At 39.8% G+C, this 27560-nt stretch overlaps 2 protein-coding genes and 1 long non-coding RNA gene across 3 annotated transcripts; 1 reads left to right on the top strand and 2 right to left on the bottom strand.

Moving 5' to 3' along the window:
• Positions 1–656: 656 nt before the first annotated feature.
• Positions 657–3565, bottom strand: LOC113014838 (dromaiocalcin-2-like). The gene is made up of 7 exons (XM_080296155.1): positions 3368–3565; positions 3210–3236; positions 2889–2933; positions 1459–1619; positions 1178–1309; positions 910–1009; positions 657–820 (listed from the first exon to the last, which is right to left on the bottom strand). The coding sequence occupies exons 1-7, from the start codon at positions 3417–3419 to the stop codon at positions 744–746; spliced, it is 594 nt and encodes a 197-aa protein (XP_080152281.1). The 5' UTR covers positions 3420–3565; the 3' UTR covers positions 657–743.
• A 5407-nt stretch (positions 3566–8972) lies between these two features.
• gsk3aa (glycogen synthase kinase 3 alpha a) lies at positions 8973–27173 on the bottom strand. Its single transcript, XM_026155884.2, has 11 exons — positions 26840–27173; positions 17874–17959; positions 15538–15639; positions 15326–15409; positions 14776–14886; positions 14407–14537; positions 12986–13190; positions 12757–12852; positions 11006–11192; positions 10695–10772; positions 8973–9802 (listed from the first exon to the last, which is right to left on the bottom strand). Exons 1-11 carry the CDS (start codon positions 27012–27014, stop codon positions 9741–9743), a joined length of 1317 nt encoding a protein of 438 aa, XP_026011669.1. The 5' UTR covers positions 27015–27173; the 3' UTR covers positions 8973–9740.
• Positions 25989–26512, top strand: LOC145423528 (uncharacterized). The gene is made up of 2 exons (XR_013904582.1): positions 25989–26113; positions 26196–26512. It is a non-coding gene; the product is annotated as an uncharacterized LOC145423528 (long non-coding RNA).
• Positions 27174–27560: the final 387 nt, after the last annotated feature.

The raw sequence follows: 27560 nt of genomic DNA, 5'->3' as shown, positions 1-27560 counted from the left end.
ACAGCATGATAGAACACCTTAAATCTACTTCTAACGCTCCCAGCCTTGTTTCTCTTCCTCTTGGTCTTTTTTCACACATCTACCTTCCTTCTCCATGTCATATCATCCTGCTCTCTCTCTTAACCAGTCATAGTCTCTACATTTAAGTGTCAACAATATCACCGTTTCCACTGGCATACTATTAGCCAATAGCACAGGAGGCAGTTGTTGTTAATCAGGGCTCCATCTGGTCTGGTAGAGAAATACTGTGATTTTGGATGTTTGATTTGGGAAAGATTGTATACTGGATGCCCTTCCTGATGCAGCCTTCACCATTTAACCAGGCTTGGCACTGGGTCTAGGAGTACATTAACCATGAGGGAAGCCACAAGGCAAAGTGTTATTGGGTGTGTTGTTTAGATCATATCATGTCCTTCTGTTTATCCTGATGTAAAGACCCTGCTGTATGCTGATGACACTGATCTATACCGGGGGTACCATGAGAGAAGACCTCATCAAACAGTCGACATTTTATGAAAATAAAAAGCAGACCCGATTCATATATGAGACTGTATCAACCCTGCTTTGTACCCATGACATTCATATACATATTATGCTGATGTACCCCGGGGCAATGCACGAAGAGAAATAAATAAATAAATAAAACAGAACTGAGCTATGATTGAAGAGAAACCACTTTTATTTTGCAAATAAGGAAAGGAATTTTAGATTTTGGTTTCATGTGATTGATTGCAGGTAAGTGCTTAACACAGCCCTGGTCTAAATGCACAAATGAAAGGAAGACTCTCTCCACAAGGATGACGTTTCAGTGTGGGGTAATCTGATAAGAAAACAAGAGGAGTGACCATTCTGCTTTATATTTCAAAATGCATTTCTGCAGTCACTTGATTTAGTCACGTTACAATATACCTATTGCAAGGCAACGTCCCCATTTATTCCAGCTCTTTAGCAAGTCAGGGGCCATGAGTAAATCAGTTACTGAACCATCACTCCATAGCCAATCTCCAAACTGTAAAAAACAAAAAAGACAAGCAGCGTCAAGCAATGTAAGAAGAATTCAGCTGTAAAAATAAAATCACAACAACAGTCAAGGCACGTATTTACAACAAGCAGGGAGACATTCATTCTTTAGCATAAATGTTCTGCTGTAATAACAATTAATTGCATTTTACATTACCCTGACAGCATCAAAGGCGCCAATCCAGGCCGGACCATTGTATCCCATTTCATTCATGAGATTTATTACGAAATAATACTCATCCCATTCATGGATGGAGGCAAGGTTTGCACCAAATGACCGACAATATTCCTGTAAAAGCAGACACATCACAGGCAAACACAGTGCCTCAGACCTCAATGGTAACTGCACGCTTAAGTTACTTTTATAAATAATAAAAATAATGGATTTCTGAGTAATTTCTAAAGGTCTTCAGTAGAATTATGATGTAACACGGTTACCTCGGCATCTATCCAAGCCAGGGGGATATTAAAGAAGCCGAAGCATCGCTCAGGAAACTCAGAGGGACACTTCCCTCCATGTTGGTTTGGAGGCTCAGCGAATCCCTCTTTCCCTACAGCCGTCCTTCCTGCTTTTTGCAGCGGCTGCCCTCTCTTCATCTCTGGTTAAAAAATAGTTAATGAACTACATCCTGAATTGACCAGAGATGAAGAAGTTCGAAATTAGGAAAAGTGCTGGTATTCCATAGACAATAGACTTAATTCAGAGAGTTTCTCTACATTTTATAATTTATATAAGTTATAATTTCTTTTTTATATATAATGAAAAAAAATTACACAATTGCCATGCAGGCGAGTCTTTATCCTCCACGCTCACGTCCTCTACCAGAGGCCTAGGAGCTTGAGGTTTTTGCTGTTCCTAGTGCCGCACTGTTTGCTGTTCCTGTTAGAGATCTTGGATGACATTCCTGTGATCTGCCGGAGTCGCTCGCTCAGTTTGGGGGTCACTGACCGAGGGCTTGGATTACCACGGTGACCACTGTTGCCTTCACCCTTCACATCTTCTCCAGCTACTTTCTCAGCTCTTGGTATTTCTCAAGGTTCTCGTGCTCCTTCTTCTTGATATTGCTAGCACTTTGTATAGCTACATCTAACACCACAGCCATCTTCCTCTGGTTGTTCACCACTACTGAGCCCAGTTGGTTAGCCATCATCAGAGTTTGTCCGCCTGTATCTTGGAAGCATGTAATCTTGCTAGCTTCTTGCACCCTGCTGTTATGTGCTGGGTTGCTCAGGGGCTTCTTTACACAGCTGGAGCTTGTTCCTGTGCTACCAAACCAAAGTCCAGCTTGCTGTAGGTTAAGCCCCCCAAAGCCTACCTCGGTACATGAGTGGGAGATATATAACTGAAGTTGCCTGGACTAGCAAGACTCACGTCAGGTGTTGAGGCTACTGGTACAAGGCTATGGCATAAGTGCACAGGGGATGAGAATAGGGAAAAGTTGGAGTCCTACTACATAACAATATACAGGAACATCTGTGCTGAGTATGGCCTAAATGTCCCAAAGAGATACACCCCCTAAGGTGGTTGAGAATGATCCTGTGGGACAAACTGGTTATGGCTAATTAAATGGACATTGTAGTGGTGGACAAGCAGAGCAAGAAGGCCGTAGTGATAGCAACATTAGGAAGAAGGAACATGAGAAGCTTGAGAAATACCTGAGAGAGCTGGTGCAGAAGATCTGCTCCTCGTAGTAATCAGAGCATTTGGTGCAGTGACCCCCAAACTCAGAATGATATCTGAGATTTCTGTATAGAAGAGGAAAGTCTTAGGAGCAGCATGGATACTGTACAGTACCCTGAAGTTCCCAGGCCTCCGGTAGAGGACCCGTGATTGAAGGACAGACAAGTTAAGAAATATTCTCCCTTACCATCAGTCCTGTTTTGCTGAGCAGGGATCAGCTCCAGTGGTGACTCTAGTACAGAACATAACAAGAATGGATCAAATGTAGGTTTTAATGTACATTGTCAGCCTTGCATGTGCAGCAGGACAGTAGAAGTGGCACTAACCTGCAGGGAACACAGTTACTTACACATTTGTACCATTTTCTTCCAGTTGTTATTGCACGAACAAAGCCACAAAACATAGAAAATACTTATCTGGAGAAAAAGTTACCTCTATGTAGCCTCTGTGCTGGCAGTAACTAACTTTGACCTACTTAATGTTAAAGATGCATCACAAGGACTTTTACCTTGCTTCATGTCAGGCACTGGATTTGCTGTCAAAGAGTATTTAGACTGAAGTTAAGCATTTGTCAACAACAAAGTAGTTTATGAAAAGACGTGCATCATATATGTCGCTATGATTTTTTTTCTGTTCAATGGTTTTCTTTGTTGTGATGAGTCTCACCTGTTGTGATGCACAAAGCAACGCCGGCAAAAAGAAGGAAAAATACCCTCATAGCTTGTTTTGGGTGATGGACTGCTGCAAAGAAAATTAATAAATACAAATTCAAACAAACCCAAAGGAAAGAACAGAAAGTTCAGGCACCTGCTTCAGTGAAGTTTAACCTCTCGGCTGAATTCTGGAGTCCTGTGAAATAACAAACTCTTATATACAAGAAGAAACAAGGAAACAATTTTTTACTTATGGTTACTGATTGAATTAGGCACGGTTAAAAAATGACTTAAAATAAATAAATAAATCATTAACTGTTCTGAAGACTCCAAAACAGGTGTTTTGTTCCAAAAAGTGCACACCTGCACCGATGACCAAGCAAATTCATGAAAGTTCTGTAGCGTCTGCAAAGTCTTCACTTCTTGACCACTTCAATAGGTACGCCACTGTCCAACAAATTATGGCCCTAAACACAGAAGTCTTGTAGTTTTGCCTGCGTACATCACTACAGGGGATTTTAAACCCAACAATGCAGATTTGATTGAACAAACCAGCATAATTCAGTATTTCTATGATTGTTTTTAATACTTGGATTAAAGTTTGCAGTCAATGACTGCCTGAAGCCTAGAACTCAGGGACATCACCAAACTCAGTTTCCTCCCTTGAGATGCTGTGTAGAAAGGAATACTTTGAAAACAACTCAACAGGAAGACTCCTGGATATATATACTTCTAGATAGATGTGTTAGCAACAAAAGGATGCAACATCATGTGATACAAATGAAAATTATCAAAGGGAAAAAGGGGTTTTGTGTTCATTCTGTCTCTACTTGTAAAACCAGATACTGGTCACACTGATAAGGACCTAACACGCTGTCGAGTAACTGTCCGTCTCCTGGACTCTCCTCTATGTGCTGTGCTGGGTGACATAGCAAACCTAGCAATGGGACGTACTTCTGTGAATCCAGAAATTGGACTACTTGCACAACCTCTGTAGGGTACAGCTACCAGTAGTGACAGTAGACTATGCAAAACATGAAAACAACCCCCCAGAGTAGATGAGGAGGGGAAAAAATGTCAGTGGATTCCACCTGTGAAACCATTCCTTTTGGGGGTTGTCTGATTGTTGAACCTCTAGTGGACCAGTTAATTTAATTGACAGCAAAGAAGCTTAAAGTGATTAAAACCCTCTCTGCTACTTAACTGACAAGATCAATATTCGTGAAGCTTAACAGACTTGATGCTGAACTGTGTCCCTTTCATTTTCCCTCTTGGGTGGGGCCCCCAACTTGTGTTTGTGGCCCTTCAAGCCACAGTAGGTCTTTAAGCAAGGAACTGGGGGGGGGGAAGATACCAAGACACTGAAATTTACTCGCAGACAGAGCCCAATATAATTGTTCACCCTTTAATCAGGGATGTGATTTAAAGTGATGTATTAGGTGACGGTCTACCAAAGTAAGCAGAAGTGAGACATCTCAGTCTGAGGACAAGCTTGTTTCTGCAGGTTTGGCCCACAAAGAGCTCGAGCTGTGGATAAATGTTTTTTAACTTTTAATCCAAGTCACAAACAAGACAACCCACGCTGTGACACAGTTTCATCACTTTATTACAGTAAATGAGTCCATATCGTACGCACACAGAACAGAGACAGACTTGTTTGTTTCTCTCTCCCTCTCCCTCCAGCACTCAGGCTCAGTGGTCTACGGGCCAGAGTGACACTAAAGTAAACAGATTAAATAAAAAATTAACAGATGTGATTTTTGTTTTTTTAAAGGAGGTAATATTAACATCTGAGTTTTCAGAGAATTTAAGAACAATTTCTGAGATTCAGACTTCATGAAACTGTCAGTAATGTACATCCACACACACCTGATAGGTCTGTCGTAACACAGGCGCCCATGTCCACCCTGTTGTGATCGTTAGCAGCGATTCTGAATGCCACACAGCGCATAAACACAAAAATGCCCACATGTTGAGTACTAGCTGGACTCTAACCCAACTAAACACCTGTGAGATCGCTCGACACTTTTCCTCTCGATACTGCACAGTAATCATATTTTGCAAACTGTCACAAGCAAAAAGAGTTCTGTTCCAAAATGAGAATTAATGAGACGCTCGCTCTGATCCCGAGGCGTCAGTTAAGACTGCATTGTCAAACCTGCTGGCATCTGTGTTGTGATGCTCTGGGTAAAAAGCACGAAAATTTTCCGAAACCATAACCAAGCAGTTTATAAACGCATAGATTGAGGCAAGTGAAAGTCAAAAGTGAAAACCTGTTAATCCTGGAAAGTCACCAACACTCCTCCAAGCTCCTTATGACGATGACAACTGGAGCTGTGGTTAAGCCTCAGAGCGCCAACACTGAAGGACACATTTCGTATAATGGGGGAGACACAGAGGCACCTAATAAAGCACCATCATATAACTCAGTAGGACATGTAAATCTCAGGTGCTTTTTAAACCTGCTCCACTTACAAGGCAAGAAATACAGGAAGTACAACCACACATAAAAATAAACAAAAAACACTAAAGAGCTTTATGAACTCTGATAAAAGTTCTTAACTGGAGCTGGAGAAGCTAAGAGTTCACTTTCAACTTTATGCCACAGACTGTAAATAAATGATGGACATAACTCCTGTCAGGTCACCCGTTGGTTAGTGAGGTCATGTTATAAAGCCCCTGAGCAGATATTTTCACTGTCGCCATCTTAGCTTTCTGTAACGAGACATCATAGTGAGGGGGTAGACCCGACTGTGAAATGAAAGAAAAGCAAGATCGCAACTTGTTAACCAATAAGCACCATGTTCAGAGACTTGCAGTAACAACAGACAAGTGGGCGTGTCCAAAAACAAACTACACTTCAAGACGAGTGATTGAAGCGACTGAAACGAAGGATACCAATGACTGACGTGTGAAGAGGTGATAAATACACTGATGGGTCATCTAAGCAACCAGAACCTTGGCTTCGCTTTTCAGAATCAGCGGCTACGTCCATCTTTTACATACAGTCTGTGCTTAACAAACCAAACTCTATGACTGAAATGAGTGAGAGTGGTGCGTTTGAGTGTGAGGAATAAAATAACTACACTGTGCACTGACCTTCACTGAATTGTTATGGGCTGCTTGTACTTTGTACTCTACCCCCTGTGAAGCAGTAACAGGAGCAATTACTTAGCCTAATAATGAAAATGAGTGCATTACTTTATCTGTGCTATAAGGATTAGGCTTGCTGGTGTTCGCCATCTACAGTCAAAAGGTAATGACTACTGTAAATATGACCTGCACAACCTGCAAAGAGATTTTCTTTTGCTTTTTTATGTTTTTCCTCTTTCTGGGAAAAGCTGCAGGAAAAGGACCTGTTGGAGGATTGAATTAGTGCAGGTGGGAGTAAGTGGAACATCCTGTACATAAACAGCTCTTTTAGATATAATCACACTTAAATCAAAAATAAACCCCTTAAGTCTCACTTTAATGGTTTAATGTTCTGGACATTTCACATTTATTGACGTCACTGGCTGGCTTCTCGGGATAGACTCAAACTCAGGATGCTGCTTTTAAATGGCTCAGTCCTTTACAGGCGTCAGATTAGCTGATTATATTCACACTCTGTGAGCTGAGAGAGAGCATTATGGAACAGAACCCTTATAAGAGGCTCATTCAGCAGTCAGTCAGTCCACAGAGGACTAAAGGAGAAACAGGACGAGCTACTAAACAGTTTCACTGGTACACAAGAAAGAGAAGGAGAGAGAAAGATCGTCAACAAACATGAGGAGTGGCTGTTTTGTTTTTTCCTTTTCACTTTTGCAGTATTTACATTTTGGATAGTGAAAAAAATTATTTACAAAAATGCAGGAACTAAGACAGCTTAATGAGGGGAAATAAGATATAAACAACTCTGTAATAAAAGTAAAAAGAGGAACAAATAAAAATCAGTGATATTTACACGTGCGATAAGAGGAGGAGGGGAGTTAGGAAGTAAAATGGCTTCTGAAACCAGCCACATTTGAGTCCTCTCCTCAGGCTTGGTCACAGCTTTTCATTGCGTCAGAAAAGACTGACAGCTCTGCGTGTGAACGCTGTCGACCCGCAGAGTCGATCAAACGTGCTGGTTGGGCTCTTACAGCAGAGAAAGGGGGATGCAGCCGGCTTTAACGCGCCACAAACAAATGAAGCGGCTGGCGGGGAAGAGTGATTCTCCTTGTGTAAAATTAATGTGAACGTGTGGAGCAATTTAAAAAAAAAAAAAAAAAAAAAAAAAAAGGTGGGGTGGAGGAAAAGAGCAGGTGGAGGCAATGGTACAATAGTATCAAATATACTATACTACAAACTTTCAAGTGGTCTGTACTGCGTACTAAAAATCAGTATTGTTGGCTGCTCTATTCCTAAAACACTGGCTGTTCAGACTTTAGGTGGGAGTATTCTCAGACACACACACACACACACACACACACACACACACTCACTCTCTGGGCTCCAACTACTTAAAGAAAAAAAACAAAACAATGCAGTGAGGACAGGAAGAACATCCTCACCATCACGGGGGTTAAATCAGAGTTGGTCCTCAAGAACACAGGAGTACCACACACACACACACACAGACACACACACTCAGCTTAAAGGGATTTCCCTGCTTGCCTACAGATATGCTTCCTCTTACGTCAGCACTGATGAGCTGATAGCCCAGCTCCATTTATCCTCGCACCATCACCACGACTTTAGAGTAACTCCAATCTCATCCAAAGACAACCTTATAAATAAACACGAACTCGCCGGAGCTTTCATTTGTTTCTCTGCTGCCTTTAATCAACAGTGAGACAAATACTCAAGCGCCACATTTCCAAACCAAGGAGGATTTAAAAAAAAAAAAAAAAACCCCAAAAAAGACAAAAACAGCTTTCTGATATCTGGACATGATTTGCATCTAAATCAATTTTTCTGCTAAGTTTTAACTGAAGTTTCGAGGCTTTCATATCCACACAACTACAAAAACCGGATGAGGGACCAATCAGATAATTCTCTGCTTCTTGTTTTTAAGCCATTAAAAGTCTGAATAATTTCAGACTGTAACACCAATTTATATGTTCATATCACTGACTTCATATCACAGAATTGAATCTTAAAAAGGAAGCAAATATGGAAATATAGTAAAGAAATAACTACGTTTTTGGTTTAGTTAAAACAGCAGAACACAGAGCCGTTTCCAGAGAAGGCTGAAATTCAAACATGTCTTTGGGGAAGGTTGAAAGTTTTCCTTTTCTTCTTGCTTAAAGAAAAGACTTTTTTTTTTTTTTAATATAAAGTCTCCACCTCCACTTGCACATTATGGGGAACTTTTGCAATCTTCTTTCACAACACTGATCTAAGACTAAAAGTACTGTCTGAACCTTTTCCTGACATTTCATGATCAGGCGAACGCAGCCAAATTACCTGTGAAGAAGGAGAACGAGCAGCCACGCTTCTGTCCAGCCATCTAGAAACATTTCTGAGGAGGCCATTTCTTTTCCCCCAACCCTAATAGGTCTAAAACTATTTCCTGAAAAGTGATGCCTTCTTTTCGAGTTGCACTTAAGTGCCCTTTCCTACAAATATGCCTCTGTGGCCGACAATGTGGGACCTAATTTTAAAAGTAAAAACATGGTTAAAAACTGAGAAAGGGTCTCAAGCCTCAAAAAAATTAAGACTCCTTCCTTGTTGGGTATATATAGTTTAGTCAGAGAAGCGTTTAGTTCCTTTAGCAGACACACCTGTAAGGATGCTCGTTTCCAACACGAGGCAAACTGACATTTATCTGGCACTGGCCTGTTTTTTTCTTCCATCTGCAGCTAAAACAACAACAGCTGAAGGTTTGATTTGTAACTTAGGTAGAGGACTGGACTAAAATAATGTCAATGTCCCTGCAACTGTTCTCCCATCCTGAGTTAAATTAAAGTCCTACTGTGACGACCTGTGATGAGGGGCCCAGTTCTAGTCTTGTTCAGGCAGCGTGCACTCATTTAAAAACACTGAATAAAAAAATAATCTTAAAAGTGAGGGGGGAAAAACAGGTATATAATGATTTTACCTAGCCAAATAAATAAAAACAAAGAAAACAAAAAGGAAAAAAAATGGTTAACAAAAGCTTATAATACAGAGGACCAGCCCCGACTATTGAACCTTCTAAAACCACCCGAGCAGCAGCGGGACGATTCGGTGTGTGTAACAATCTCCTGTCGTAGTTTCGACCCTGACACCTAAACAACGAAGGGTTTGCTCAGTGGATTTACTGTACAGAAACAGACCATGGAAGAAGATAGCAAAGCAGCATGGTGGACAGCTGTGGACACAGAGTGTGTGTGTGTCTGAGAAAACGTGGTGATGCTTTGCAGGCAGATGGGTGAGAAGCTGCTTCAGATGCTGTTGAGAGATCCTGGTACTGAACTGTGTTGAGATGAATCTGAACCGGTACCATCTGAAGGGGAGAGGAAGAAGAGGCAAAAGGTACAGTGAGCTTTAAATTGAAGCTTTACAGCTTTACAGAGCAGTAAACATCAGACAGTGTAATAGAAAATAATCAGTCTGAAATTTTATGCGTAGTGCTGCCATCTTGTGTCAGGAGAGAAAAAACAAAATAAAAACACCCGCTCCCCCAAACTTTCTATTTCAAACTATTTATGTCAGATTTATGTTTGTTTTTTTTAAATACACAAGGTGACTCTTAAGATCTTCAGAAACTTCTTAAGGCCTTAAAATCAACTTTGCATCTATTTTAAATCTGTACAAAACAGTAGCTTAAGTTTCAATTTGAAAGTCCTAGGCGACTTCCTTCTCGAGTAATCGGATTTACAAACTTTGGTGTCCATGGTGACCGCCCACCCACCCAGCAGGGTGACAACAAAACCATAAGATTTTTACTGCTGAGACGTACAAACAGCATAATATTTTTGAAAGACTTTTGAAGAACTAATTTAAGGCATTTAAACTTAGAGAATTTTGTGCAGCCTGTCTCAATTTTACCAAATGGCCATCATAAACTTTTCAGGTGAATGAGTTTAATTCCCTACAAGGCATTTTAAGGATTTGTATGAACTAAAAATAACAGAGGTGTTCAAATTTATACAAATATACGATGTTGATGGGGACATCAAGGATGGGACTTAAATAAGGTGTGCTTATTAAAATGTTTCCATGAGATATAAAGATGGTTTTCAAAAATATAAAGACAATTTTAAGAGTTTTAATTCTTCAGTGTCTGGATTTTAAAAAATAAAATCAAAAAGGTAAAACATAAAAATATATTTCAGTTTTTTTCCCTCTCAGCTGCTATTGACAGTGTCAGTAAAATTACAATAAGAGTTTCCCACCGTGTGCAGAAGCAGCTGTGTGAGAGCGAGCGTGAGGAGGAATGAGGATTGAGTTCAGCTGAGGCTGGATCGACAGCTCTGCAGAGAATAAAAGGAGAGTTTTTATTTAGCGCTGAGTCATAAGGAGAGCGCAGTGTCATTCAACAGAACAAAAGAGGCATACTGAATTAACCGGAACACCTCAGCAGTCGCAGAACAAACTGACTTTAAAGTCGTGTTACAGACATAGAATCATCATGCAGAGCAGCTACAACTTAGCTGAACAATTAGCAAAGAAAAAAGGGAAGGAAACGAGACTTTAACTCTGCTACCTGTGGTGCTAAAGTTGAAGAGCATCGGCAGTTCTCGTCCACTGGGCAGCCTCGTGTTTGGCTGGCGCAGTTCGTCGAAGAAGGCATGTGCACAGGCCTCTAGCGGGGAGAGGCGTGAGGCTGGCGTGTACTCCAGCAGCCGAGAGCAAAGCGCAATGGCCTCTGGAGGGGTGCGAGGTTTAAACACCTGAGGAAATACGAGAGCTTTTCTTCAAAAGTTCCGACATCAAGCAACATGTTTTGATACTGGCAAGACATTGGTTAAACATACTGGCAAGCTCCATATGCCAGTATGTTTAACCAGTGTCATGCAATGCAGGGTTTCTTCCATTCTGGAAGTTAACCCAAAGTTAACCCAAAATGACAGACAGTCATTTCTATGCAGGAGTTCTGCATCTACAAAGGCAACAGCAGGCAGCTTTTGAAGTAGAGCCAGCTGCTTTGTAGTAAATTTACAAGGGATTCTTCTCTTGGCTGCATGCTGAGTATATACTTTTTGTATATCTCAGTTAATCAAACATTAAAAACACCTCAAGTCCATGTGGCCTCATCCTCACAACCACAGGATTTCTCTTTTTTACTCTAATAAACTTGTGCACCTAAAAGAGGTTTTCTACTCTCCTCCTCCTTAGGTCCTTTTTTTAAGGGAAAAGATAAATTATAGGGCTTTAAAATTCAATAAACCTACCAATAAAGATGAGCCTAATGATTGCTTCTGAGTGGCAGCACTTTATGGTTGCACTGGAAGCAGCAGTCGGTACATCAACAAAAATGATGTCCTAGCTGTAGGTGCCCCGTGCTTTGGTATCTCAGTTTTTCTAACCTGGTGCCATGTCTACGAGTGTGTTACAGCTCTACAGCAACATATAGCAATGCACACAGAGAGAAGCTGCAACAGCTGGAAAATATGAGACATGCTGGAGAAAACCTCTGTGACTGCTTCATTTCCTGTTTTGACTTCTTCTGCACCAGCGCTGGTGAAAAGGTTGCAACACCTACTGTTTTGGAGAAAACTAGCAAGTCCAGAGTGCCACAAACACCAATGTAAATATTCCCAGGGCTGTGATGATGTCATGCATACCATTGCAGTAACCATAAAGGAGGCTTACAGAGGACGTTGGGCACCAAACTGAACGAGACTTCACTTGAAAATACACTTAATGACACCAAAGACCAAATGACTCCTATCCCTGCTACACTACAGTAGCTACCAGTTAAGATACAGAAATGACTTTAAACTTTTAAATGTAAAGCATTTCATGGGCTCGCCGACTATATTACACATCAACTCCCCTTCAAAAACTGAGTCACTGCCCAAGTTCCTCGGGTCAGACTAAAGGAAATTTAGACACCCTGCAGTTGAGGAACTGTTTTGCAAAAGAACCGAGGTTAGCAAATTCTGCATCTACTTTTAAATCATTTCTTAAAACTTACTTTTGCAGAAATGATTCATTTTGTCTGAAAAAGTATAAAAGCTGTAACTGCTGGTTTTGCCATTTTCTTTTTAACATTATGAACAACAATACTTCATTTTTTGGGACTGTTACTTGACATCTAAGTCAGTGCCATCAATATAATTAACAAGAAACTACCAACATAACATTTTTCATTTACTTGATGAAACTGTGATAACTTTTATTTCTCACTTCAGACAAAAGATCGGTCTTATTCACAGTGCACCTGCTTCCAGAGAGCATAGACCTGGAGAAAACTGACTGTGCTGCTGTTATTCGTCCTCAGGTGTTATTTACCTTGGTCCAAGGATGCGCTTTGATCTGAGGGAACTTGAATTCTGTGTAGTTTGGATTCATCTCTCGAATTTGTTCCCTTGTTGGTGTTCCTAACACCTGAGAACAGAAGAGGAGGATAAGACATTTACTTCAAACAGAGTGTTTGCAAGACTACATTTTAATAGTATAAATGAATGGTGCAGAAAGACTTAAATGAAAAAACAAAACAACAAACAAACAAACAACTCACTTTGATAATCTCCACTAGCTGATCCACTCCACTGTCGCCGGGGAATATGGGCTGTCCGAGCAGCAGCTCTGCCAGTACGCAGCCAGCTGACCAGATGTCGATGTTTGCTGTGTAGTCTGTGGCGCCAAAAATCAGCTCTGGGGCGCGGTAGTACCGTGAGCAGATATACGACACATTTGGTTCACCCCGGATAAGCTGCTTTGCGCTGAAGGAAGCACAAGAATCACGTTAAATGGTAACAAAGACGGCAGGAAAAAAAGAAAGATAGGAGATCAATATATACCAAACGACTCCCTACTGAGCACTCAGTTGTCTGGAAAATAGTGACACTATTCCTGGAAGATGCCTCTGTGTGCAGATAGTAAGAGGGTCGGAAGTTTTTATATTTCCCTGAGCATCAAAGAGAAATATAGACTCTGAGGACTAACTTCTTTCCTTTACCTTCCCCTTCTGTCAGCAAGCAAAATTTGAAAACAATTTTTATGATATACAAACATTCATAAAGCAATATAATCTTAAAAGAGTACTTGATGACTTTTATAAAATTTGCAATCAGGCATTTGCTGTTTTGAATTATAGTTTATTTCTATCAGACAGATTAACACAACTGGGCAGAGCAAGATTAACACTTTATTACACACCATATGAGTCCTTTCATTTAACAACGTCTTAATTTAACTAATTAAACATTGTAATTAAAGTCTGATCTTCAACCAAATGCCTGATCATCATCTGCAGATACTGAAGAGGAGATCAGTAATGCAGCTTGAGTGCAGGAGAAAGGCTATTGGGAGAGACGTGTGCGCTTGTGAAACAGAAAAATAAGCATTTGAATAAAAAAAATAAAATACTACCAAAAATAAAAACAGAGCCGTGTTCCTGACGCTAAACTTGAGTTTTTGCCAGCTGTCATTTCTGGATCTAATATAAGACGCATGAAACCATACATCACTGTTTAATACTTCACACTCTGTACAGGGCTTTTCTCAGCACACGTTTACAGCAGCTGTGTTACTTTCTGCTTGTTTTATGGTTAACTTTTTTGTATTTTTACAACATTACTCTTTGCTTTTCCTTTGTGAAGTATAATGCTCTAATAGCCATTGACGTGTCCTCGTTTCCAATTAATCACATGCAGCAAACTCCAAGTCTTTCACATGAATGTGCTCATAGCTAGATTAGATGAGTTGAATTGAGGTGACAACCACCTTCATTACCCTGTTCAGACTGTTTGCAGTCCTATGCATGTTGAACTTGATTCACAGAACAGAATCTAAGTGTTAAGCATTAGAAATGCTGTTATTCTTCCCATATTAGATTTCAGAAAAAATATATATACTTAAAAGGCAGATAAACGTAATCCTGCTACTACTGTTAAATTAAGTTCTGATTTGTGTGGAAATTTTTTTGGTTTAGCTTACCTGCCAAAGTCACACAGCTTTAGGACGGCAGTTTCTGGGTCGACGAGCAGGTTTTGGGGCTTGATGTCTCTGTGACACACACCTTGGGAATGGATATAAGCCAGACTGCGAAACAACTGGTACATGTACACCTGTTGGAGGTCAACACAAAATACAAAAATCAGACAACATAGAAATAATTTATTAAGAGGCATAAATAGCATAAAGCTTGGTATTTGTACTGGAGACCTGAGGAGATTCTTGAAAACAAGAAGGAAATTCTGAACTTTACAATGTTTGAAGTTTTTGGAGAATAAAAACTTCAACAGAAAAATACTGTGACTTGGACAACATGGAAATGTTTTGGAAGGAAATTAGGGGCAGAATTACCTTCACATATATGATAGGAATAATACTCTTGGCCTTGTTAAAATGCCTGGCAACCCTGTAGACCGTCTCGGGGACAAAGTCCAGCACGAGGTTGAGGTACACTTCATCCTTCTGCAAAGGATGGAGGGATTGACACAAAGGTAACTGTAGTTAAAGCATTTATGGTTTAAGACAGCTAAGCAAACAGACAGACAAGCCTGGCATAACCTCGCACGCTGATACAAAACATTTCCAGTAAGTTACTTCTGCAACATTAAATCAGATTCTATATTTATCAGTAAAAGAAACTAATTTCTTCCCCTTTTTAGGGTTGGGTTATTTTTTTAATGCTATATCTGAGCATCTGTATATGTATTATGGACATGCACCATTTCCTTTTATTTATAGTTTCGACATACTGAAACTACTGGGAGTTTAGAGAGGTTTAATTATTTTATGTCTATTTTTTTTATAAACCATAGCTTAACTTATGTTAGTTTTGTTTCACCATCTCTTCTTTCAGCTCTCTTTAGAGTAGTCTGTACCATGACCCTTTTGGGGTTTTTTTTACCTTCTCGCCACTAGAGTAGAAGAAATAACGTAATCGGACAATGTTGCAGTGGTCCAACTTCCTCATGATCTGTAGTTCCCGATTCTGTACAAACAGACACATGAGTCAATGAGGGAAACCAAGTAAACAAAGTGATCACGAAAACTATTAACAAGGAGGGTGAGGGGGGTGCCATTGATAAGATTATTACAGAAACTAAATTACACGCCTACCTTGAACCTCTTATCCTGCAGAACCTTTTTGATGGCCACCATCTCCTGTGTGTCGATGAGGCGAGCTTGGTACACCACACCAAACGACCCATTCCCAATGACCTGCAAGGTTTTAACAGAACAGGAGAGTCAGACTGAAGGACAGCCCATCAGGTGATCAACCACAAACATTTATTTAATTTCCTGAAAGCTGCAGCTGCTGGTGTTTCCATTCTTTTAACAGTAATAAATTGGCTCTATCCATCTTTGACTGATAGTCTGTTTTTTTCTGAAAGTCTTTTTCAAGCCTACAGCGCATATGATGACTCTTCAGTGGAGATCTGTCACTCTAACAACCACAAAATTTAAATTATAAAATAGCAACTTATGTATTTAAATCCAAACAATCTTCCTTTTTTGTTAATCCTACCTCAGCCTATTCTTATAAAACTAATGAAGTAGTTTCTCATGCCTAAACCTAACGATTTATGGTGTCCAACCAAATTCCATTAGTAATCTAACAGAAGTGTTAAGGGTCTCATGCGGGACTTCTGTGAAATGATAACTATGTGGACATATGTAGAAAATTTGTTTATAAAAATAAATAAGAGGGGAAATTAATGATCAAGAAAATGTTTTAATAGATTAAATCTTGTGACTGTTTCACAAAAGATAGATGGATAGTCAGACATGAGCACAGAAACAGTACATGAATAAATCAAAATTCTTTGGCAATTTTCCCATTTAAATCCTTTGGTATTAAAATTACAGGTATTAAAAATGGCGATTAAGCACATTGAGATGTTTGTAGTCAGATTTTATTTCTGCTTAAGACTCTTGCCAAATTATACAAATATAATGATAACGTTCCACTGCTGCAGGCATCAGACAAGTTAAGTATTTCTGATAAGCCTAAACGACGATTTTATTGGCTTTGTGATAAAAGTGTGATAAATCTGAATTTACACACACCTACAGAGCCATTAAGTAATCTTAAAAGTGATAACAGCCTGGCTCTGTGCAACACTCTTCTTTATGTAGTTTCAGGCTACAGTTGACACAGTTATGTCATTTTTTCCAAAGACACAAGCAAAAGAATGTGCACCTTTAAAATCATGCATTTTTATGGCTTGGCAGAATAATTATGGAAATATCAGCATTGACCAATACCCTTATTAATTCCACATGCAGTGATTAAGGTTTCAAATAACGTTTGACTTATCCCTGTGAGCCAAAAGCTCAGGATTCAGATTGTTCCACTGGTAGCTCTATAGGATGGGTGTCAAACTCCAGTCCTTGAGGGCCAGTGTTCTGAAACTTCATGCTGAGGTGGTGATGTTACAGTAGCTCATGAGTGAATGAACATGGTGCAATTAAAGTACTTTTAGGAGTACATTTTTCCAAACACATGTATTTTAATTTACTTGAGTTAGGTTAGGGGTTGCCACCTCAGCATGCAGTTCTATAGTCTTGCTAATGACCTACTTATTTTATTCCGTTGTGTTGCAGCTGGACACGTTTAAAAGTTTCAGGACACTGGCCCTCAAGGACTAAAACCTGTGACGTTTAAAAACTCATGAAAACTAACTCATCAAAAACTAATCACGAGAATCCAATAAAAATATAAAGTTGGAAATAAGAACGACAGATCCCATTTAACGTCTTTAACGCCCTTGTCATACCAAACGAGGGCAGTTTTTGCTGAGATTACATACAAAGTTTATGCACGATTTGGTTTGCCAAAAATTTCTGTTAGACAATAAGAAAAGTGGCAATAATGCGTCTGTGTGGGTTGAAAATATTTCAGCTTCAGTGAAAAATCTGCTTGATGCTGTATCATGATGACCCATCAGCTGAAACTCTCCTACAGACTGGATGTTTTGGTGGCGTCACCAACAATGACAAATGGAGGACAAGCGCACTGTACTCGCCAACTGTTTGATTCAACTTCAGTTTCTCATTGTTACAAACTACATAAACTATAAATTCATTTTGCTCTTGGAGAAAAGGGGGGGGGGAAAACCTGGATGCTACTAAGAACCAATCAGAAGTCCTTAAAAGTGGTTTGATTTTGATACATTTTCTTTTAGTTTCAAGAAAACTGAAATTGTGTTGTTCTGATTTTTAAAAATCCAAAAGAAACCAAAGAAGACGTATAAGCATTTGGTTCTGCACAAGTGTGTTTGGTCTCTACTTGCTACATAGACTGGGGGCTTTACATGTGCTGTTCACAACTGTGCGTTTAATATGCAGCAACTAAGTAAAACCATCCTCAACAGACAAAACAAAAATGAGGAGAAGACTTGGAAAAAGAAAGTTGTAATTTCATAGAGCTTCAGTTTTTCTTTCTTTCTCACCTTGATGTCAGTGTAGGAGACTTCCTGTGGGCGGTCTGGTCCCTGACCCGGTGTGGCCACGACTGTTGTCACCTTCCCGCTGTCTCCTAGGAAACAAGCAGGAAGAGGCATGTTAAAAATTGTAGGTATAGTGCGGTTAACTGTGCTGCAGACCACAGAACAGTTATAAGGAGGTTTTAAATGTCCTGTCATCCCTCTGGCTCATTTCTATGAGACTTAAAGAAATGAAAGACCTTTAGGATACAAACTAAACAGCACTCCTGACATTCAACTGACTGCCAACAGCCTTTACATCTGGGCTGTCTCTCCACTGGCCGGGTGATTATTTAGGTTAATGACAGCCTGTGAATGATTGTCAACTTTACAAAACCCTCCAAGGAAGAAGGAGCGAAAGACAGAGTTCATATTCAAGACGCTGTGACTAATTAAAGTGGGAATGGACCCAAAAATAGGCCAGCCACTTTCTTTGTCTTCATAAATTTTTTTTAAGTCATAACAGCCTAACATAAAAGGATTATTTTTGTAGCATCATCAGCCATATATTAGCCTCCAGTATAATGGGAAGACTGTGGCATTTCACTCAATTATTGTTTAACTGAAATGGAGGAAATATACTTTTCTGCCATTAACATTTTCACACGTGAGCCTCAGATTGAGGTTCAATTACCCAGACATCTAACCTACCCGAATGGTTCAATCATTAAGGTGGTGACTTTGGTTTGCACACATGATTTCATGTTTTTCCCATCACCTCGTTTCCTGTCAGCTAGATGTTCGCTCACTAAAGCCCGTTTTTTTCACTAGCACTTACTTCACTCGACTGTTTTTAGGTTTTTCCATTAGGTGGTAGTACAACCTGGTACCAGGTACTTTTTTAGTACCTACTCGAACGGATTTCCAAGTGAGCCGAGTCGAGCCGAAAATGTGCCATCAACAGACTGCACGCCACTGATTGGCCAGGGAGTGACGTCAGTCAATGAGTCATGAGGGCAACTTTCAGGAATAAAACCAGTCATTTGTGGAAACCTGGAAATGATGAAAATGGCTACGCACAAGTGCCCTCCATTTTTGTGTTTGTTTTGCATAAAAATGTCACAGGACCTTGCTATAATACCACCACCCACATTGAGGTAGTAATCAATTATAATGGAAAAGAATCGAAACTCAGTAGAGTCACGTTGAGTAGGTGCTGGTGGAAAAGAGGCTATTTTTTGCATGTAAAAATAATCCTGAGAACAGAAATCCTGCATACGTGGCTGAAACCGTGACTCTCTCTCAGGTCAAAGCTGGTCGAGGTGTGAAAGCAAAAACTGAATCACAGACCGAAGGACGGTGACATTCTTCCGATGAGCCCCAGTCTCTTACAAAGAAAGAAATATCAGAATACTGCAAAAAGAAATTAAATGCATGGGTTGTTCTCTATCAGATAAGGCATGCCTTGGAGTTGAGAAAAGTGTAAAGCATCTCCAACATCGGCCCAATTTCCTTTCACATCTATTTTTTACCAACAAGGTTTCTAAGTGTCAAAATGTTTGATAAATTAGCATGTACACTTCAATCAATCATCATCAACACCACCACCACAAACAAACAGATAAAAGTAAAAAAAAAAAGGGGGGGGGGATACAAACACACAAAACGTTTCCTCAACAGTCCAAGTAGAATCATAGTTTAGAAGTACTAATTCTCATAGGAAGATATGCCTCGTGCAGAAAAGTCACTGTCTTGTATATGAAAATTTGGGAATCATCTGTTGTTCCTGTCAACTAGTTCTGAAATTTCCAGTACAGACCAAAGTAGTTTTGGGTTTCCACCAAATGAAAATCACCAATACTGTGTTTTCAGTGGGGTTTACTAAACTCAAGATTAAAAATGTCATTTTTGTTTGGCAAATTGACGGGTCTTAGTTTTGAGTATATGTGGATCAATCATGCCTTTATGCAATACCCTTAAAGACTCATTTGAGCCTGGAAAAACCTCGAATAAACTGCATCAGCAGGTTTCCCAGACATGGATTAGGCCTAGGCCCAGTCTAAACGAAAAACTCAATGAAAACCTGTGTTGACGGTCTGCGATTAGGCTTAATCTATGTCTGAACCTTGATCCGATTCCCATTTCTCTGTGTGGCCATTGGTTAAACTTAATATGACAACCCTGCTTTAACTTTAAATTTAATTTTCCTGTGTTATCTGTGCAGTCTAAATAATGGGGCAACACTGTCATGTAGCTATGATGGTTCTGTGTCACTACCACTCTATGTCCACACACTTAATGCTCTGTTTACCAAACAAGACAATGCACTTATTGATATTGTTCTCGTTCACACAGAACTGCATACCCTAGTGTTCCTGCATGTCTGTGTCCACACAGCAAACTGTCCTGGTTATCCAAATGACACGATGGCAGTATCTGTTACAGCTGAAACCGTGAGGCCTGCAGCGTGACCGTGTCAGTGGGTTCCCTACCTCATTGACTGGGTTCAAGCTCTGAACCCTGATGAACACACTCACTTGTCCAGGTTAAAAGTAGGGCAACTGTCTTAGATGCTGCTCCCCCCCCCCCCTTCTGCTGCTGTTTATTTTTCATAGCATGAAAAATAATTTCCACGGGCTTGTAACTTGCTCGAGGCTGTTAATCTATCACGATAAAGATGAAGCCTTTTCTCAGTCTTCGTCAGAGTTCCTGATTTATCACCGCTTCACGGTTCAGTGTTTTCATACCAGCGCTGCATTGTGTGTCACCGCTTGGCTTCCTGTCTTTCACCTGACATTCACAGACGGGAAACACGCGTCTCCAGGAGGAAATAATCCCTGCATGCATGCCATTATTCAAACTCTGTCACACCAACACCAATTCAGCTGCAGTTTTTTTTTTTTTTTTTTTTTTAAAAAGGCTGATACATTGTAGCCAGATCAAAAAATGCGTGTTGCATCTACTCCTCCTAACCTCCAAGTCAAATTAATAATGACCTCAGCTGAACATTTATCTCCCACTGGGATATTTCTAATCAAAAAATGTTTCTTAACAGGAATTTGGTTGTATATTTATACGTTGTATTTTACTGCAAGTGGCTCATTGTTGTGGCAAGGAAAATGAACACTTGCATGCAAGTCCCGACAATAAACACTCTGATTTTATTGTAATTTCCCACCCATAATCGTTATATATGATAATAGACCTAGAACAAGATTTACTGCTGCAGAACTCTTGATTTTGAATGTTTCTCTGCAAATATTTTAAATACGACACATCTAAAAACCATGTGTTTGTTTAGACTTGCTCTGAAACAGAAGCACAACAGAGGATAAAAGGCTGGTGTTAAAATAATAAGGGCACACTGTACCCACCTTAAGTGTTCCTTTTCTAGTATTACTGACACAAATAGATTTAGTAATGTAGTTGGTAATGGTGCATCACAACAAGTTTCCCATCATGTTACTTGCGGAAATAGAGTTGTGCTAGAAACCTACAAATATCTGCAGCCAGTGGAAAAGTAAGCTGGAATCAAAACATATTGTCAGCATTAACCACCGAGTGTTAAGCTTCTATTCAGTTCTCTCCTTTTTTTCCTGTCTGTCTGAAAACCCAACGTGAACCATTCATCTCCAGCTGCTTTTAAATGCCATCAATAAGCTTGCCCCTCGTTCCTTTTTGAAAATTTTTACACCACAGTTGAAACAGAACTTGAGTAAACAAGGATTCATATGCACACAGAAAACCATTCACTCACTGTGCATCGCTTTGAAACTGATGATGATCACTTGTGGAAATCACAAGGTCCATCTTGTCTAGTAAGCCTCTACCTTATTTACCACTAGGTCTTATGACAAATATGACATTTGACACTTTCACTGGTAGCCCCTTCAGTCATTTGCTGCAAGTTGAGAAAAGTTTATCCCAGGTCCCGCCCACTTTTGCGTTGCCAAATATGTACATTCTGTGATCTCTGGTCACTACAGTGCAGCAAATCACTTCTGGTGTGGACACAGTTTAATTGAATGGAAGATAATTTCACACCTTTTAAACTTTGAAAACAAAATGTAAATACATTGAAGTCCCATACAGAATAAAATGGGCACCATAAATAAGCGTACTTGGTAATTTATAAGCCAAATAATTTAGTCAGCTGAGGGTTACACTATGCAAGAAGTAGTCTGAATTGCCACACTTAAGCAGCAGGTTTCTGTGTTAATATCTTTACACACAAGAAACAAACTGCACTTAGATGAACTCCACACTTTAAAGCAAAGTAGTTCAAGAGAATTAAGTTTACCTTATTAATATGCAGTTTAATGCAGCAGCATCTTCCAAAAAATCTAACCAGGGCATCTGCTCTGTGGGGAGAACTGCTGGTGGAAGAAAGAGGCTTCTATTGTTTTAGAGTATAGCACTCATGTTATGTTTAACATGTCCATAAAAAAACAAACAAACCAAAAAACAAACATGTCCACTTCCCGGTACACTGAGGTTACATCTGTGAGTAAACTGTAAGCTGATTTACATCAACTTTACATAAAATCAATGTAGCTGTTACCAACCTTGTGATACCCTCATGCCTGAGGTGATCACATGATTGTATCAGAAACGCCTCTGCAGTGTTTCACAGAAGAGATAGTGACTCAACACACATTTCCTACTTTATCAAACTGACAGTCTGACACTGAGCTGTCCGTTTTCTAAAGCTTGTCCAGGTCACAGGTAGAGTGACCTAATCCTAACAAAATAAATATTTGTGTGGATCAGATTAAAAAAAAATGTTTTAAATGTGTGTTACTGGGAATTATGCACTCGTTTATTAACAACATTAGTATTTAACAATGTTTCAAAGGGTAGAAACACGCATGAATGCTGTTGAATAAGTTAACAGACTTATTCAACAGCAAGGCCTATTCTAAGCCAGGAAACACCTGCTACAGTTAAAAGACAGCCTGAAATACTGACATTGTTAACCTACACAAAAGCTTCACAGTTACAGGTGTGGCATCATTCGTGTGAAGGACAAACATCCAGGATTTAATTTAATTGCATTTTTCCCCAACTTGCTTGCTAAGAATAAGCAGTAAGCATAAATGAAAATAGATAACTCTTTCTCAGTTTTACCGATGGATAAACACATTTCAAACATCACAACTTTTACTTGGAAGGCGAACGGTCTCTTGCCCCTGACTTGTGTCCTACATGTTCAACCTCCACTGTACAGGTATGATGCTCTGAATTTTATATATTGCATTGCAAAAGTCAAGCCCTCATATCATTCATCCAGCATTGACATCGGATTTCCATGAGCACGAAACTAGAAGTTAGATCCTCAACTGTATTTTGCATTATAAAACTTCAAACACTGCAAAGGAATTACACTTTATGCATGAAGCAGACCTGAGATAAATCCTGGTGCTGCTCACAGACCATACAAACAAAACAAAACAAAACAGGAAAAGAGAACATCTTCCTGGATGCAGCGGTGACAGCAGCCGACAAGGTAATTATACAACGATGTGAAGAAATGTTCTGCTTCATGGAAGCAGGACCTGTTTCCTCTTTTGAATAGAAAAACTCTACAATACACATACACACACAAAAAAATTTAATTCACTGTCAAGCATCCCATAATATTAGCATCAATTCTGATGCTGGTACTCTAATTTCCAAGAGAGAAATATTTTAGTGATTATATAAGTATTAATAACAGCGTATTTCAGCAAAAATGTAATCATAGAGGATTACTGTACACAGCATGTCTTTAGTCCTCCTCCTTCACTTCAAAGACATGTCAGGGCTTGTCAGCTCAGGAGGTACATTCACACAGGGCCTTAATGCAGAAAACTAAGGTTTTCAGGACATCTCCACACCAATTAAAACTATTTTGGCAGGTAACCAGGTGGGTAAGCAACCTGTTATTTAATCTAAGCTATAAGGAGGTGCATTTTTCTTCATTGTTTAATACACAGTGAGGTAAAAATGTCATCTTTAAGAGTTACCAACAACAAGTACCATATTCAGAGCAAAGGACTGAAATTAGACCAATACCGGTATTTTATAACATCAAGGAAATGCCTCAACATTACATGTTTTCCAGTCTTTATACAGACAGATCCATTGAAAAACAAGCCAACGCGTTAGAGATTTAGTTGTGGACTTTGACTCAGGCTACACACTAGCCCGGATAGATTTGAAAACAGCGTTTTCGTCTGAAAAACGCTCGGAGTCCACAGTAGCGTTTTCAGTCATTTTCACAGAGTTGTGCGTCCACATTGAAACGGCAGAAAACGCCTACGTTCCAGTACCGCGCATGCGTGAAGCGCAAGAAGATTCGGCCTGCCTCATTTCTGTCAGCCGTTTATTTACTTTCCGGCTCGTTGAAATGTCGCGGCAAAATGTCGAGGAAAAGCACCGAGTTTTTCAAATGGACTAACAATGAGGTGGAGATGTTGCTGCAAGTAACACAAAAGTACAAAGTTGCAAAAGCGAGTGAGAATTAAAGAATTTGAAGAAAAGCTATCTGGAGCATGTACAAACTGATATTAATGTTTAAAAGGGCTGTCAAAATTGAGAGCAAATAAAACAACTGCTGTATAATGCCCTCCGCTATCTTTGTTTAATTAGTCACATGAGTGCATCACATGACTAAAATGCGTCATCGTTTTCGAAAGTCTGCGTTTTCACTGTCCACACTGCGACGCAAACACACTGTATTCGTTTTCCAGAGCGTTTTCAAAACGCTGCGTTTTTCCTTGGGGAAAGCGCCATCCGGTGTGGATGGGAGGCCAAAATGGAGAGAAAACGATGTGTTTTCAAAACGCATTAGTGTGGACGGAGCCTCAGAGCTGAACTTTTCTCATGTGAGATTTATCTCCAGATCTGCCATTTATCTCCTTAAAAATGCCACAAAAGTGAAACCATTTCTTTATCTCTCCAAGTGACCAAGCTTTTAAAGCAGGCTTGAAAAATGCTCAGCTATCTAGTCTTTGAAAAAACAGCAGCCTGAGTGCTTATCTGGACAAGATGGATGGTACGCATTAAGGCCCTACACGGTCCTTTGCTGCACAAATCCAGGAGTTTTCCAGCAAAAAACAAAAAAAGTGTTGGCTTTCTACCTAAAGAAAGATCAGCAGGATTATGATTTCAAAGTTGTTGGTTTTTTTTTTTTTTTTAAATTCTTGTTAGTGGTGTTTAATGTTTAATGTAGACTTTAGTAAGGCAACACAGATTCTGTGCCTTACATATACTGGAAGAAATTGTGATTATATTTGCAGTCATCACTGCCCCAAAGGTCCATTTTTAGCCAGAAAAAAGCCCTAATGTGTCTTATATGCTCTCAGAGTATACGCCATTATACCAGGTGGGGCAGCTTTTTACTTTTTATGCTTCAAATCACAGGAACAATCACTGAAATAGAAAATCTAAAACCGGCCTCTTCAGCCTGGCTTGTGATTAAGTATGATTTATAGACATAGCTTACCACTTTTTAAATTGGCTTTGCTGTATCTAGTTTTCATAATGTAATTAATGTTAAATCCCTTTCAAATATTTATCGGGCGTTACCTTCCTGTGTTCCCTTCTCCTTTTGAAAAGGCATGTATGGTTTAAAATAAATAAAATAAGTTATTGTATTTTATTCTGTTTGGTTTTATAATTTACTCTCTACTTTTTATTTCATTTGTTTTATTATTTTTTTTATAGGCTTGTCAGTCATCTGTGAAGCACTACAATTCAACTTTGCATTGACTAAGCTCCATGTCCAAGTTTAATTTTAATCCCCCAAATCACTTCATTCCCTCACGTGTCAACGTTGCTCCGGGTTCACTGTGGTCTGCTGGGAGTGAGGCTGGCTATACAATTAAGCATATCAGAGGTTTAGGTGTTTTTTTAAATTTTTTATTATTATTTCTGATGAACAAAAATGGATTAAAGTATTTTTACCCAACTTACAAAAAGAACTTGTTTAAAAAAATAAAAATAAATAAATATCACAGTCCTGGTGATATATTCAGGAAAATCCTACTGACAGAAATTCTGCCTCCAGGTATAGCTTGCAGGTTGCTCAAACATGACAAAAAAAACACCTGATCAACCATTCAAAAGAGTATCTTTAAATTGCCAAAGGCAACATTTGATAGGACATCAGTCTGTGTTGTTCTGCTGCAGAGAAACTAGGGGTCACATGGCTTTGAACTGGAGATGACCTCCCTTTTGGGCTCTAATATCAAGAGACGCGGCAGTGGCTGCAAATGGATGATAAGGTTTGGATTAACACACACACATAGATCTCTGCTTACACCCGCTACTACAGTGATAAAAGGGCATACTATTATTTCTCCTCAGACTGAGGAAACCCACTCCTTGGGCTCTGCTGTTGGACGTGGATCACTTGCATCCTCCAGGCGTCGGCCACCTGCTGCTAAGCTTCTTTTTTTAACACTACCCCGCAGGTGACCTTGGTGAATATGCAACTTTTCCGCCCTGACCCTCCACCAGTGGATTCAGACTGTTAGCTAATGGCACTCTCAGCTACACCTACAAAAGACCCTTCAATTGAGCACTCAACTTGGGGTATTACAGTCTAGCTTGGTCACAAAGAACAACGGAGCTGATTTAACAGCTCAGCAGCCACAATGACCACAATAAAAAAATCCAACCCACTTGCAGCTTTTAAACACATATTAGTTAGTTACTTCAAATCTTTAATGTGCTTTAGTTTTGCTCGATTAAAATGATGGCATGTGAAACAGTCTTGACACCAGACGGGGTGAAAAGAGCCATCGGCCGGACAGGGAACTAGTAATGTACAAAACAAGTGGCTAACGTTAGCAGGCTAGTAACCTTGCTAGCCAGTTCGCGGAGAAATAACGACTTTCCTCTGCGCTGTGACACATAACGACGGTGTGTAGTTTTTAGTTTGTAACTTGTAATATGACATATTGATTCAGCACATTCTGATAAGGAGTTAGTAGATAATTACAACTTACTGGCAAGCTTAAGGTTGGAGCATCCTGACGAGCTGCTACCGGAGGCCTGCGAGACCCCGGTCTTTCCTGTGCTGCTCCCCACGGCAGCGGCTGATCCGGCGGACGCAGCAGCGGCTCCTGGAACACCTGGCGGCTCAGCAAACGAGCTGGTCCTGGGCCGCCCGCTGCCGCTCATATCTCTGTGCAGGGGTCAGGGTTGTTGTTTCACCGTTTTTTCAGCTAAACCACTATTACTTATGAACAACCGGCAACGAACAATCACACCAAAGACACACCAAGAAACACCGCTCCCGTTGCCGCCGGCTGTCTGGGCTTATAGCTGTTGCTAGACACCTAGAAACAGACCGCACGCAATGACACCTGGGAGATGGAGTTAGAGCCAACCGCTACTTAGGTTTGCCGCTCTGAATTTTACAAATCAAAACAACTACAAATTTCAACTGGATTAACAGGAGGGATGTAGGCCAGAAAGAGCCGCAGCTACAGTTAAATTTAAATTTAAAACTATAACATTTGTAGAAAAGCAACAAAAAATTCAAGATACATCACAGAATTTAGCTTTTTTTCTCGGAAATAACTCACACCCTTTTACTTTAGTTCATATTACAGCCTGGACTCTTATATTAATTTTTCTCTTTGTAAAAATGTAATAAAAGTAACATAAATATTGGAAATACAAATAAAACTCAATGACCGATCACTGTGAGGTTCAACACTGCTG

The sequence above is a fragment of the Astatotilapia calliptera genome, chromosome 22, assembly GCF_964374335.1.
Source record: "Astatotilapia calliptera chromosome 22, fAstCal68.1, whole genome shotgun sequence".
NCBI classification, from domain to species: Eukaryota; Metazoa; Chordata; class Actinopteri; order Cichliformes; family Cichlidae; genus Astatotilapia; species Astatotilapia calliptera.
This window is presented reverse-complemented; position numbering and strand designations above follow the sequence as displayed.

Excerpts from the sequence above, each read along its gene's own strand:
- LOC113014838 (XM_080296155.1), bottom strand. The coding sequence starts at position 3,419 with ATGAGGGTATTTTTCCTTCTTTTTGCCGGCGTTGCTTTGTGCATCACA. Across the intron at positions 1,620-2,888 it reads TCAGCAAAACAGGACTGATG|AGATGAAGAGAGGGCAGCCG; the intron begins GTAAGGGAGAAT and ends TTTTTTAACCAG. Across the intron at positions 1,010-1,177 it reads GCGCCTTTGATGCTGTCAGG|TTTGGAGATTGGCTATGGAG; the intron begins GTAATGTAAAAT and ends TGTTTTTTACAG.
- gsk3aa (XM_026155884.2), bottom strand. The coding sequence starts at position 27,014 with ATGAGCGGCAGCGGGCGGCCCAGGACCAGCTCGTTTGCTGAGCCGCCA. Across the intron at positions 14,538-14,775 it reads TTCCTATCATATATGTGAAG|GTGTACATGTACCAGTTGTT; the intron begins GTAATTCTGCCC and ends GACCTCCAACAG. Across the intron at positions 11,193-12,756 it reads AAGCGCATCCTTGGACCAAG|GTGTTTAAACCTCGCACCCC; the intron begins GTAAATAACACC and ends GTATTTCCTCAG.